General features: G+C 35.7%; 3 protein-coding genes across 5 annotated transcripts; all 3 read left to right on the plus strand.

Annotated features, from left to right (window-relative positions):
* The first annotated feature begins 228 nt into the window (after window positions 1-228).
* LOC110640306 (transcription factor MYB102) lies at window positions 229-1,692 on the plus strand. The gene is made up of 3 exons (XM_021791566.2): window positions 229-462; window positions 574-703; window positions 798-1,692. Exons 1-3 carry the CDS (start codon window positions 330-332, stop codon window positions 1,594-1,596), a joined length of 1,062 nt encoding a protein of 353 aa, XP_021647258.2. The 5' UTR covers window positions 229-329; the 3' UTR covers window positions 1,597-1,692.
* Window positions 1,693-6,996: 5,304 nt separating this feature from the next.
* On the plus strand, window positions 6,997-8,173 carry LOC110640308 (protein MOTHER of FT and TFL1). Its single transcript, XM_021791570.2, has 4 exons — window positions 6,997-7,357; window positions 7,487-7,548; window positions 7,689-7,729; window positions 7,829-8,173. Exons 1-4 carry the CDS (start codon window positions 7,157-7,159, stop codon window positions 8,050-8,052), a joined length of 528 nt encoding a protein of 175 aa, XP_021647262.1. The 5' UTR covers window positions 6,997-7,156; the 3' UTR covers window positions 8,053-8,173.
* A 776-nt stretch (window positions 8,174-8,949) lies between these two features.
* LOC110640310 (uncharacterized) lies at window positions 8,950-13,738 on the plus strand. 3 transcript variants are annotated; one of them, XM_058130350.1, is made up of 6 exons: window positions 8,950-9,197; window positions 9,601-10,942; window positions 11,068-11,188; window positions 11,252-11,337; window positions 11,817-11,972; window positions 12,705-13,069. In XM_058130350.1, the coding sequence occupies exons 1-6, from the start codon at window positions 9,190-9,192 to the stop codon at window positions 12,822-12,824; spliced, it is 1,833 nt and encodes a 610-aa protein (XP_057986333.1). In that variant the 5' UTR covers window positions 8,950-9,189; the 3' UTR covers window positions 12,825-13,069. The 3 variants fall into 3 exon arrangements, with proteins under 3 accessions (XP_057986333.1, XP_057986330.1, XP_057986331.1); XM_058130347.1 differs by adding an exon at window positions 13,269-13,738 and having other exon boundaries at window positions 8,951-9,197; window positions 11,068-11,337; window positions 12,705-12,828; XM_058130348.1 differs by having other exon boundaries at window positions 8,951-9,197; window positions 11,068-11,337; window positions 12,705-12,828; window positions 13,003-13,069.
* Window positions 13,739-13,962: the final 224 nt, after the last annotated feature.

Raw genomic sequence — 13,962 nt, forward strand, 5'->3', positions numbered from 1 at the left:
AGAGAGAGATGTTAATGAAGTAATTAAATTTATTTTAATGTTTTATTAACCACGAGAGAGATAGAGAGAGAGAGAGAGAGAGATCAGTGTGAGACTTCACCTTTTTTTCTCCTAAGAGGAGGGACACGTCGCCACAGTGATAAAGAGGGGACGGCACCGAATGCTTTTGACTTCCATTTGTTTCCTATCCTCCTTCGCTATCTATTTATACAAGTACGTTGCCATACGGACCCTCCATCTTTCGTTCCTCTACTACTCTCTTCATCTCCCTAAATAGTTAAAAAAAAACTAAGCACAGTAGCTTTACGAAGCGCTCAAGTTTTTTAAAAATGGGGAGAGCACCGTGTTGTGACAAAAATGGACTCAAGAAAGGACCTTGGACCCCGGAAGAGGATCAGAAGCTGATTGATTATATCCAGAAACATGGATATGGCAACTGGAGGACACTGCCAAAGAATGCTGGTATGTGATGATACTCCCTTGTTTTGTATCCTTCAATTATTGATTATTGATTATTTTATCGACTTTGTATTGATTGGTTTTTCTTGTTCTTTTATTTTATTATTTGTGTAGGTCTGCAAAGGTGTGGAAAGAGTTGCCGTCTTCGTTGGACTAACTACCTGCGACCCGATATCAAGAGAGGTCGATTTTCTTTCGAAGAGGAGGAGACAATAATTCAGCTACATAGTATATTAGGAAACAAGTAAGCCTTTCATTTATATTATATAATATTATATCTTCTTTAATAAAGGAGTCATTAGATAATTGTTTTTTTAATACTTTTTGTTTGGTAATAGGTGGTCTGCAATAGCTGCTCGCTTGCCCGGAAGAACAGATAATGAAATCAAGAACTACTGGAACACCCACATTAGGAAAAGACTTCTCAGAATGGGAATCGATCCTGTGACTCATAGTCCTAGACTTGATCTACTTGACCTCTCCTCAATCCTAAGTTCATCCCTTTACAACTCCTCTCAAATGAACATTTCAAGGTTGCTCGGAGTCCAGCCCATGTTTCACCCAGAACTTCTCCGCTTAGCCACATCTATCATATCATCTCAACGTGAAAATCAGAACTTTGTTTCCCAAAATAGTCAAGAAAACCAGCTGTGTAATCTCCAAGACCAAAACCAATACCAGCCAATAGTGCAAGCTAATCAATTTCAAAGCCCAGTTCAAGAAATGCCGACTTGCTCCGCATTGACTACTCCATTTGTTCCTTTCTCTAATGAAACACAACTGATGGACGCAAACATCACCGACTTGAGTTCTCAAAATTCTCAAATGAATCACCAGGAATGGCAAAGCGATGATGGGATGGCTTCAAATTTAACAGACTATATGACCCAGCTACCAAGTTACAACAACTATTATGCGTCAGATCAAACGGCTATCATGGACCCATCATCGGAGACCACTTCAACTTTCATTTCCAATAACAGCAACCAAAATTTCAGTTTCGCGTCAGTTTTATCGACGCCTTCTTCAAGTCCAGCACCATGCATCAATGGCAGCAGCAGCACCGAAGATGAGAGGGAAAGCTATTGCAGCAACATGTTGAAATTTGAAATCCCATATATTTTGAATGTCATGTAATTTGCAAAATGTAACTGATCCAAATTTTCTTTTCTTTTCTTTCCTTTTCTTTTGTCCATCCAAATTTTCTTAGCTATGGACTTGGTGTTGTTGATACTTGACAAATCTACTACTAATTATTAGTATCTTTTAATTTTCTTCAGCCTATTCTATCAAGAACCATGATCCTATCCCTCTCTTTTTCAACTTAAATTAATTGAAATTTCCATATTATTATATAAATAAAATAAATGATATCAAATTTAAATTAGAAAAAAATCCCTTATATTAAATTATTTCCCCATTTATACCACGAAATAGCTTCCTTTGACCTTCGCTATATTGGGAAATGATTTATCTACAGGAAGAAAGTAAAAAAATCCTAGGCAAACATAAAACCAACACCAGTGCCCATTTTTTAAATTAAGGCCATAAGAAATTAAAGTTGGTTTTGTTTCAGAGATCCCGACAGACAGTCAGAACTCCGGCTCCCTTCCGGCGACAAGGTCGGAGCACGTGGAGGTAACACGTGTACCGGCCACCTGTGGGATTAGTGTCTTTTCATTTACTAATAAAGTAATAATGCATGGGGATTGTGTAATCAGAGACTTTGACAAATAAAAAACCGAAAAAGAGCGTGTACGTGTCTATGTGCTAGTGGTGACTTGCAATTTTCTTTTAGCCGGGACCACAAACCAGACCGGAATAGAAGCTTTTGCTTTATTGAAAATCATGGCGTGGCTCTTGTGCTGTTTTTGTCTCTTTACTATCACCTCACCATTAACATCTTCAAGTTTCAAAATCAGAGACCTAATACAATTACGTCATCCCTTGGAGACACGTGGATTGAATAATAAAGAGATGGGTCCCACCTTACAGGTTGACCCGGTGAGAGTATGGGTTTGAACTTTGGGTTTAAGAAGTGATTATATGGTAATCGGCGATCATTTCATGGGTGGTTTAATCATTGGAGTTGGTGCAAATTTGGGTTTTCCTAGTCAAATAGAAATGGTGGTTTAATCATTGGGAAGAAGTTATACACTTCCAATGAAAATTTGAATCCAAGTCAAAACTTCAATTTCACTCATTCTATTTCTTCAAATAATAAGTTTAGCAATAGTGATTATAAAATTTAATTATAATTTAATGATATTGAGTTCATTTTCAAAATTATAAAATCTCGAATTTAAATTTTAATACGAAAAAATTAATTCAACTAATAAGTATAGAAATCCTTTATTTTTATTAAAATTTAATTTTGTTAACAATATGTGATTACATGATCAATGTAATTTTTTTTCCCTTATCAAAATAGAAACCAAATAGGTTTTAGTAATAAAATAATACTATATATATTAGTCCAGTGATATTAAAATCATTTCAAATGTGAAGTGTTGAATTTAAGTGTTAGTGAAAGCCATATATGTATAGATGTATTCAATATATATTATTTCTCACATTCATATGGAATCCATTCTCCATGTCACAAAGATGTTTCACTTTTTCCTAAAAGAGTGAGCACTATTTTATACATCGAGAATATATTATAATCTTTATATATATATATATATATAAACTTTAAAAATGAAAGAAATGGAAAAAGTAGCCTCTCAATCATGCATATGGAAATATCATGCGTTCATTGTCAATATCTGCAAATCAAACCAAAACCAAGAACTACTACGTATCATAATTGACAAACAAGCTCCTACATGAGGATAAAGATTTCATTCGACTCGCACGATTCGAAGCTCATTGTCCAGTTACCGGCTCAACAGATCAAAACAACCCCAACTATATACATGCATGTAAGCTCTACGTCATTTACACGTCTAAAAGCAAGAAATTAAAATAAAGAAAATTTTGAGTACATAATATAAATTCTGACTTTCTGATGTATACATATGATCCTGCAGCAATATTTTCAAAGTTAAAATAATAAATGATCAAGATTTTACATCTTGACGTGTCAAGATCATATGAATTTTGACTATGAACCGACTTTGGAAACACAGATTTCACTTTCATGATCGACCGTCCAAAGAAAAAGTTCAGGCATTGTTTTTGAGCAAGTAAACTTCTAAAGTGCGTTTATGTCTTCGCCTTGGCATTCTTTTTCTTTGTTTGTTTCTGTGTCTTTGAGATGCCGATTGATTGCTGTTTCTGAAGAAAAATGTGCCAGCCACATGCATGGGCCTCTTAACAATTTTCTATCATTTGCCCTTCTTGAAGGAATCTTTAGATTATATAATAATGGTTTTCAGAAGGTATTACGAAAACAAAAAGCCCTTAATTTCCAAGTAATTATTCTAATGCTAAATGATAATTTTCTTTTACTCTATATGTATTACAAAGTAAGTAGCTTGCTACTCCACTTATTATATATATGGTTATGTTTTATGATTTGGATAGGAGTAGAAGGTCCACCTTAGAGTTCCCTTATTATGACAATAAGATGATGGCCCAGAGTCTTGAAAATTTTCTCAAAATCGAATGAACATTGTCTTTCCAATTAACTCAAAACTTGGACTTAAGCTGCACCAGATTGTCGCTTATATGTCCTTATCAGCTCATCAATAGCTATTAAACTGTTTCAAGCTGTGAAAATTGGCCAAATTAATCATTCATAAGACTATGGCTAGATATTTATATCGTTACAGTCTTTTTTTTTTTAGTGCATTGATATCTCTTATGTCTTTGTAAAGGCAAAAGATTAATCTCTTAAGTATTGGACATATAAAGTGAGACTCTTTCTAAGTTATCGACTGTAAGCTTATCACTATATCAGATAATAGTATAATCTTAATAAAAAGGAAAATAAGCACTTAAATTATACAAAAATAATAATTATATATTAAACGAAAATCCTTTTACTCAAACCATAAACATGTTTGAAACTTTTTATTTCTCCTCCTAATTAAGACTACAAATTAATCCTTGTTAAATAATTTTAATATATTTTTTCATGAGTTTACTTAAAATTTCGGCTGGAAGATTGAAAAATTATGGTTAACCAAGAAAAATTAATTTTAAAGTGGGATCATATTATATATATTAAAGTTATAAAAATATTTTAAAAACAATATAAATGAAAATTTTTAATACATGATACTTTTATATCATTTAAAAATAATATGGAGTAAGGATGGCTTGAATACTGTTTCGTATGTTTATCATGAAATTATAGTAGGATGGGATGTACCTTCGTCTGGTTGGATTAAAATAAGCACAGATGGCAGTGTTGTGCAACAAAGGGAGTCTACTGGTGGTCTCATTTGCAACGCCAAGGGGGTTTGGCAGTTTCGGGTGTAATCTTGACTTCTGCGACATTTATAGTGCTGAACGTTGGGGTGTGTTTCATGGACTGCAACTTGCTTAAGATTATGGCTTTCGGATGGTTATGGTGGAGATTGATGGCCTTGTTGTTCTTCTAAACTCTATCAATAATCTGCTTAACAGAGGTTCGAAAGTTCACATCAGACATGTTTACAGGGAAGTAAATTTTTGTGCAAATTGGTTGGCCAATCTGGCTCATGGTTTTTCGTTGGGTCTGACTGTGTTGCATCATCCTCCAGTTATTCTCTTGCCACTGCTCTATGGTGATATTACTGGTGTCACTTTTGGTAGGAGAGTATCCTCTTAGTTTTCTTGTTCTTCTCCCTTTGTTTGTAAATAAAATAAAATAAATAAATTATAATTATTTTTGAACAATTTTCATATCTTGAAAATAACACATAATCAAATAATATTAAAAATATTATATATATATTTTTTGTATGGAGACAAATTTTCAAAAAGTTATGCTCCTAAATATAATTATTAATTTTATACCATAAATCACTCAATAACTAAATAAAATATAAAGAAATAAAAGTATACTTTTAAATCTTTATTTTTAATAAAATAATAAAATTTTATAAAAAAAAAATAAAGTGGAATCCAATGGGTCCAAGGACCCCACGTCCTATAATGTACATCCACCACTGTCAAAATGACAATAGTAGAGTCAATTTAAAACAAACTTAGCATATAATTGATGGTAAATACAATCACATTTCTAAACTCTAATTGGCTTATTATAATGTCGTCAACTACGTCATTGGAAAATTTTGCATCATTTGTTGAATTGTGTTGTAACATTTTTGGTTCCCTCTTTCATGTTTCATGTCTAGGTAACGTTATTATTCAGAATATGACTAATGTCACTAGCTATGGAGATCTGCTGGCTTAGCATGACATGTCTACATACAGCTAGCTACATTGAAAAAACGTAGACAAATTTTCAATGCCCTCTTTCATGTGGGCTGACCACATGCCTCAAACACCCCTTGGCTGGGGATCTAGTATAGCTTGCCTCGCCTATCAGGCTATGAACGCTTGTGCTTCTGGGATTCTCTTGCCTTGTCAATGAGAAAACTATCGCTTGATCAAGTTGGTGATTCGTCCTGTAGCTGTGCTAGGCTCGGTTCCTTCTGCCGCACAAGAGCATCGTCGCCTGTAATGGAAGATATGCAGTGGTTCCGGGCCGTTGGTTTGCTAGTGTTCTGACCCTTAGGCCTTCTCTTTTGGTTTCTCTTGGAATGGGCCTCCGTACCTTTTTTTCTAGCCAGCCTTTCTATGTATGGGTCCTCTGCTGTGTTTGGTTTTAAGCCCATCAATGGATTACTTTTTTTTTTTTTTTTTTTGCCAAGCAGAATAGGCACAGACACTAAAGATCAGTGATGAAAATGAACTACACTTTAAAATCATGGCAATTTTGAGGGGATCCTTATTCCTATATAATCCAACACATACACCCATCTACGACTGATGTAGAATCTCGAACGACCACCCCAAATGGGCATGGCCTATGTAGGAAAGGATCTCAACCATTTGGGCTACATAAAAGCTCACTACCCTAGGTCTGATACCGTCTTTTTTAGTTTTTTTTTTTTTTAAGTAGAAATGGACACACGCACCCAAGATCAGTGATGAGATTGGACCATACCACCCAATGGATTGCTTTAGGGGAAAAAAAAATTATTGCCAGTATGTAGGGTGAAATTGATGGGTTGTTCTTTACAACCAAAATCTGCATCAAAGGTTGTGTGAAGTATGGTGCTGGCGCTCAAAAGGGACTGCAAAATACAACCCATCAAAAGCCTATTATCCTTTTACCCATTTGCAGAGCAGTCCATCAGGGTTGAATTTTATCAGGCCCAAGCTTGGATTGTTTATAAAAATGAATACTACTGTCACTGTCAATTAAGGACATTTCCGTCAAAGAACTGCGAAGGTCCACCGTAAGCAAATCCGCCGGCTCCAGCCGACGGATTCGCGAAAGACCAACACGTGTATCGTGGTGCTATCATTTTACACCTTCTACGTGTCACTGTATGAAAATCTTATGCAACGTGTCACACAGGTCTCGCGTCGTCTATTTTCATCTCTGGGGCATTCAAAGAAAAGGCCATGACATTTCGCAATTTTGGTCTCAAACTCAAAGCTCGTAGGTGACTCCTGCTGCTTGGTGTGACCCAAAACAAGAAACAATCTCAAGAAAGCACGACAGGCACCACCTGGGTCCTGTTTGATCATAACTATGGCTCGGTCCCTTGAGCCACTGGTGGTTGGGAAAGTGATCGGAGATGTTCTTGACATGTACAATCCGGTTGCTGAGTTCACTGTGCGTTATGGATCGAAACAAATCGCTAATGGCTGGGAAATCAAGCCCTCTGTTGCTGCCGAAATGCCCCATGTGCAGATCATGGGTTCTCGTTTCTCCTCTGATCTCTATACCATGGTGAGTGAATTTCAGCTCATGTTCTGCAATCCATGGAATATAAAAAAAAAAACTCCTTTTTGTTATATGTTACGTTCTTAGATAGAGCAAGTAAACTTTCTGTGATCATTTGATTGAAATTATGAATAGGTTATGGTTGATCCTGATGCCCCAAGTCCTAGTGAACCAAAATGGAGAGAATGGCTCCACTGGTAAGTAATATATATATACTTTGTTTGCCTTTTGTCATTGAAGTTAAGAAAGAAGCTTTTATGTATATGGAATACACATGGTAATAGCATAGTGATTATATAAATGGATGAATCATGAAAGTAATTAAGTTTACTTGCAGGATTGTCGTAGATATCCCAGAAGGATCCGATGCCACCAAAGGTTATCCTTTTGCTGATTTTATTTGATCTTTCATGAAGGATAAAATTTCGAAGGTAAGAATTGATAAAATTTGATGTGATGTGTTATGTGTTGATCTAGGACATGAATTGGTGCCATACATGGGACCTCAGCCTCCCACCGGTATTCACCGGTACGTGTTTGCTCTGTTCAAGCAGAAAGCTGCATTGATGGGAAGGAGTCGACCTCCAGGTGGGCGTGGCAACTTCAGCACCCGCCAATTTGCTGCTCAACATGGATTTGGGCTTCCAGTTGCTGCTGTGTATTTTAACTCGCAGAAGGAACCGGCTGTTAAAAAACGTTGACATTCTGTTAAAAATCTTTAGTGTCGTTTGTTACTATATGGATGGGATCGAGATTACATGTTGACGTGGCTTTGTGCTTGTAGTTCGCAAAAGTTAGGAATTTTCAACAAAAATTGCCTAATCTCAAATCTCAAAGCTTATATTAGAAGGGATAATGATATATTGTCCTGATTGACTGAAACTACTTTTTTTTTTTTTTTTAATAAATATTAGAAAAAAAAAAGTTTAGAAAAAAATATTTTATTATTTTAATATTTTTATAATTAAAATATATTAAATTTAATTTTAATTATTTTTTAATATTCTCTAACATATTTAAAAAAATAATTTTCTTAACAGCAACATATTATAATGATACAAAGGATAATGAGTATGTAAAATATAATTGTTATTGATAATTTATATATATAAATTTATAAATATGAAAATTTAATTATTACTATAAATTATTTTAAATCATATAAAAAATTTAAATTTAAATCCAAATTCATTTGAAAATTGATTATTTCATCATATTAGGATCTAATTTAATATTAAAAATGTTTGACTTATTATATTTTTATTCAGTTCATTATTTTATAATCTAGGATAATTACCAGGGAATTTTAAAAAAGAAAAATATTAATTTGTATTTATTAATTGGTTTTATATAATCATTAACTTGTTTAGTACATAAAATTAATTAATTTAAGTATAAAAAAAAATTAATATTGTATAGTCTATTCTATTGATGAATATGAAAATGAAATTTCTTAAAAAAAAAAGAGAGGAAATAATAGATGACGTGGATGAAGAAAGGACCAGGCAAAAAATGCATAGCGTAAAGCCCACGAGCGACCGTTCACAGGAGCAACCGCCTTGGGCCCAGGCCCAACTCTTCCCTTAATGCGGTCTTCTCTTTTACTTGAGCTGTTAGCCACCTTAGGTCTCTGCGATTGCCAACAACAATTCCATTAAAACGACGATTCACAAATCCGAAGACGCCAATCCCTTGAGCGAAAAGAAAAAAGAAGCAAGGCACATAGAGCGAATCCATGAGAAAATGCTTGCAGCAGCAACAAAATCAAGAGTTATAGCCATTATTCACCACGTGCGCACGTTAGCTTTAGCCGCCAGTTCTTTCGCTTTCAGATCGCCATGTCCAGGTCGATTTCTCTTCATGTGGCGTGGTTTCTGTTGTTGTATGGGAGCTGTACTTGCTTTAGACGTTTCCTGTTTTCTTGGGGGACAGCTTGATTGGGGATTTTGCTCTTTTTTTTAAAAAAAAAAAAATAAATTGGAGCTAAAATTGATGAATTCTATGGTTTTGCTTTCAATTGAAGTCCTGGCCTGGTGTTCTAATTATATCAATTTTGAAATTTGACCCTTTGTTTTTATGGGAATGCCAGTAATTGCATGTTATGTTACTCTTGATGGATTGTCAGGTCATTGCGAGAATATATTATGCCAGCAATTGTATAATAATGTATTCTAGTATGGTTTTATTATAGAAAAGGTTAGCATTAAAAATTAAATGTTGAAATAGTGGTATTTAAATGTTGAATGCAGATTTTTGATGTTTGGAAATATAAAGAGAGTTGCAAGGTCGATCATTTTGAGCCAGAAAAATAGCCAATCTGAATTGAGGAAGTATGGGGCGGTAGTTACAGTTGGCTTACATTTACCCCATTACAGATTCTATGCACATCATAGATTTCCTAGTAGAGGGCATTCGTCTATTGGATTCTGTGGTGTCAAGGATGATGTATGCCGGAATTGTTTTTCTAGGAAGTACTCTATTGTGTCGGCAAGTAATGCAGTAACACATCATGCCCAACTTGCTTGGAAAAGGGTTTTCAGAAAAGGTTCTGCCAGTGACCATACTTTCCCCCACATAAGCAAGATTGCTCAAGCAATCAGCTTGGCTTTGACACGATCACACCTAGTTGTCCCTGGTGTGTTTGCAGTCACTTGTGGGCAGGTGGCATGGGCACAGAGAACACTGGCAGAAACAGACTACTACCCATTACCAAATTCTTTGTACATGCGTGCCCAAGATGGGCGTGCTTATGTATTCTCATTGGTGCTAGCCATTGTGGAAGGTTTTGTTTTGCTAGTGAGAGCTCTCTATTTGGGAATTTTGTTCTCACCTAGCTTAATAATGGCACCATTTGCGGATTCTTGTGGACCAAAATTTAGGAAAATGTGGCTTCAGGTTGTTCATCGCACCCTGGAAAAAGCAGGTCCAGCATTCATAAAATGGGGTCAATGGGCAGCAACGCGGCCAGATTTATTTGCTAGAGATTTGTGCACAAAACTTTCAGAGCTACACACCAAAGCTCCTGAACATAGCTTTGCTTACACAAGAAAAACTATTGAAAGAGCATTTGGCCGGAAGCTTTCTGAGATTTTTGAGGGTTTTGAAGAGGTGCCTGTTGCATCTGGAAGTATTGCTCAAGTGCATCGAGCCTCTTTGAGGTTTCGGTACCCTGGTCAAAAACTGGCAAAGCCTACAATAGTTGCTGTAAAAGTCAGGCATCCTGGCGTTGGTGAATCAATTCGGAGAGATTTTGAGATAATCAACTTAGTAGCTAAAATGTCAAAGTTCATTCCTACTTTGAACTGGTTGAGGTTGGATGAGAGCGTCCAGCAGTTTGCGGTTTTCATGATGTCTCAAGTTGACCTTGCTAGGGAAGCTGCACATTTGAGCCGCTTTATTTATAATTTCCGAAGATGGAAGGATGTTTCTTTTCCAAAGCCTGTATACCCGCTTGTGCATCCTGCTGTTTTGGTGGAAACCTATGAGCAAGGGGAATGTGTCTCACACTATGTTGACGAAATTGAAGGACACAATCGGATTAAATCTGCACTTGCTCACATTGGGACTCATGCACTTCTGAAAATGCTTTTGGTAACCACCTTTTTTCCGCTTCTTTCCTGTTGCGATGCTACTGTTTTTTTCATTTTAATGTCTCTCAGCTTTACATATTATTAATTGATTTTTCAGTCAGTAAAAGGTGGTATTTCTTCTTTCAGGTGGACAACTTTATTCATGCAGACATGCATCCTGGAAATATCCTTGTTCGGGTGTCCGAAAAGAAGTCTTCTCGGAAAGGGCTCTTTAAATCAAAGCCCCATGTCATTTTCCTTGATGTAGGTATGACTGCTGAACTTTCCAAGAGTGATCGAGTAAATTTAATTGAGTTTTTTAAGGCTGTAGCCCTTCGAGATGGCCGCACTGCAGCAGAGTGCACACTGAGATTATCAAAGCAACAAAATTGCCCAGATCCAAAAGCTTTTATTGAGGTAAGATAAACAGCACTCAGCATCTTTACTGGGATTGATTATGTTAAGACTGCAATGAGTTTCCTCTCTATTAGAATGGTTGGACTTTATGTTAGTTTGCTTGGTGTAAACAAACTTACAGTTGACTATTAGAGGATAAAATATGGTCTCTTATGTGGTGATAGACTGGGAAGGGCTTCATTGGGGTCTTCAGCTTGAACTTAATAAGCAAATATTATTATATCATGAGTGTAAGATATTAGTGTTCTTGGGTAATTTCAAATGTATTCAAGTCTTCGTTTTTTTATTTTCTGAAATGGGTGAAGTCCTTAATACATATTCAATTAATGCTTTCAACTTTTTGCATATTAAATGGACTATTACAGTCACATAATAAAGTCTTGAGCATTGGAATATTTTCTCTCCCTTGTGTTTGTGTTTATCTTCTTCACTGCATAATTTTCTGGCTTCAATCTTGGATGTGTTGTTCTGAGTAACAGGAAGTGGAAGAGGCATTCACCTTTTGGGGTACTCCAGAGGGTGATCTAATTCATCCTGCTGAGTGCATGCAAGAATTACTTGAGAAAGTCAGGCATCATAAAGTCAACATTGATGGCAATGTTTGCACCGTGATGGTCACAACTTTAGTTCTTGAGGTAATATAATTCTTCCTGTTGCCATGATGTTCTCTAGAATGAGGATACCACCATTAGAACTTAGCTTTTAACCACCTACTGACTACGCAAAGTGTGAGTTTTTATAGAGGAGTAAAAGGTGATATGCATTGAGATGGCCCATTGCATGCAAAGTATCTGGAATGTTCTGGTTGAGGGAAAATCTTTAGATGATTGTTACGAGGCATATGGTTTTGAAACTGGGAATTTGAGACTACGGGGTATAAAAATTGGCTTCATGTCTAAATAGTTGGTGGGGAATAAGAAATCAAACAGAAGAAAATGGTACTATTCATTCACTAACTGGTTTAAGGATGCACTCTTTTGGATGATAATTATAGTAATTTTTAATTGAGAGTTAAAAGATACTAGAAAGCTCAAGTAGGTTCCCACTTTCAAACCTGCAGACAACTAATCTTCACTTTACAATGTAGTCCAATCGAGGCTGCCTAAGTGAACGCCAAAGAAAATGAAAAATAATTTTCTGTTGACCTTAGTAGTGGAAATCAAACATGGCACAACACAAACTAAGACTGGTGTGAATTCTGCATGGACCTCTAGATTAGTGCACGTCCATACCATGAACGGTAAACTAGCAAAATCGCAAATGAACTCCCTTTTGGACACTTCAGCATCACTTACATTAACTCTGCTTATCTGTAGCAGTCAGTATGACTTATGATCTTTGCTTTCGTGGTGATTCAAATGTTGTAGGGCTGGCAGCGGAAGCTGGATCCTGGATACAATGTAATGCACACATTACAAACACTGCTTCTCCGAGCTGACTGGGCGAAGTCTCTTTCGTACACAATTGATGGGCTGATGGCACCATGAGAAGGTTATTTTCTGTGCTGTTCCTATGAAACAATTTTGACAGTGATGAGACTCAAAATTACCAGTTCTAAGAAATAACAAGAGCTTTTGTCACCATTGAAATTTTTGAGCATTTTTATTTTCGTTGCAAAATTTTGTCTCTTTATTTATTTATTACTATTGTTGATTTTCCGTATAGGATTACACTTACATCTTAGCCTGTCAACTTGCACGCAAAAATGTGAGAAGCAAGAATTTTATCATAATTTCTCTGCCTTATTTTTTCTGTTCTTTTTTCCAGTTGGTTGTGCCCAAAACAGTAGGGAAAAAAAATACATGAATATTACTTAATAGATTTTTTTTTTTTCCATTTTCAATTTTGTTCCTGTTGTCTTTGTAAGACGGGTTTATGACCATGCAAATACTATAATTGAGCTTTAGCTTTGTCATATTGTATTCTTTCAGTGGCGAAGGTTGGCAAGACAGGACATCAGTAGACTGGTACTGATTATTTTAGAGTGTTTAGTTTTTTTTTTTTTTTTGGCTGGAACTCTTTTGAATTCTTTACTGGTGAATTGTATCAAAATGGAGAAGAGAGGCATCCATAGGTGGTTGCTTAGTTGAGCATTTAGAGAAATTGCTGCTATGAGCACCACTGAATTGCAATTACAAAGAAAAATTGCTATTCTAACTGATTTGACGGCGGCTGGTATTATTGCGACCTTATCTATTCCAACATAATGAGATTCACTGGATTCATCCACGAACAAGCAAGCAAGGAGCTTGTCCTGTGAATTTTATGTTCCAGGATTTATACATATGACATTTTGCGTGGCAGATAAACTTGGTTGGACTTTTAATTTGATTGCTTCATATGATAAATGATAATGAATTTTACTTAATGGTTGCCTGGAATGAACTGAATTTATTTCTCACATTGCAAATCACATGATGGGATGAGCTGAATTTATTTTTAACCCCTCTTATGTTACATTATCCTCAATTTTTTTCAATCCTCAAATCTTAAGCTTTTGAGTTTAATTAGTTTCAGAAATCATTCCTATGTTCAAACAACAAAAAATCTAGCATTACGTGATGAGAGAATCACATTGATTTGGTGCCTGATTTTTCTTCCTCCAATTTGTTGTTGAAAATAGGC

Source organism: Hevea brasiliensis, chromosome 11 (assembly GCF_030052815.1).
Source record: "Hevea brasiliensis isolate MT/VB/25A 57/8 chromosome 11, ASM3005281v1, whole genome shotgun sequence".
Classification (NCBI taxonomy): Eukaryota; Viridiplantae; Streptophyta; class Magnoliopsida; order Malpighiales; family Euphorbiaceae; genus Hevea; species Hevea brasiliensis.

Coding starts and splice junctions, on each gene's coding strand:
- LOC110640306 (XM_021791566.2), top strand. CDS start 330: ATGGGGAGAGCACCGTGTTGTGACAAAAATGGACTCAAGAAAGGACCT. Junction 463..573: donor GACACTGCCAAAGAATGCTG/GTATGTGATGAT, acceptor TTATTTGTGTAG/GTCTGCAAAGGTGTGGAAAG. Junction 704..797: donor CATAGTATATTAGGAAACAA/GTAAGCCTTTCA, acceptor GTTTGGTAATAG/GTGGTCTGCAATAGCTGCTC.
- LOC110640308 (XM_021791570.2), top strand. CDS start 7,157: ATGGCTCGGTCCCTTGAGCCACTGGTGGTTGGGAAAGTGATCGGAGAT. Junction 7,358..7,486: donor CCTCTGATCTCTATACCATG/GTGAGTGAATTT, acceptor AATTATGAATAG/GTTATGGTTGATCCTGATGC. Junction 7,730..7,828: donor AGGATCCGATGCCACCAAAG/GTTATCCTTTTG, acceptor GTGTTGATCTAG/GACATGAATTGGTGCCATAC.
- LOC110640310 (XM_058130347.1), top strand. Junction 10,943..11,067: donor CACTTCTGAAAATGCTTTTG/GTAACCACCTTT, acceptor TTCTTCTTTCAG/GTGGACAACTTTATTCATGC. Junction 11,973..12,704: donor TCACAACTTTAGTTCTTGAG/GTAATATAATTC, acceptor CAAATGTTGTAG/GGCTGGCAGCGGAAGCTGGA.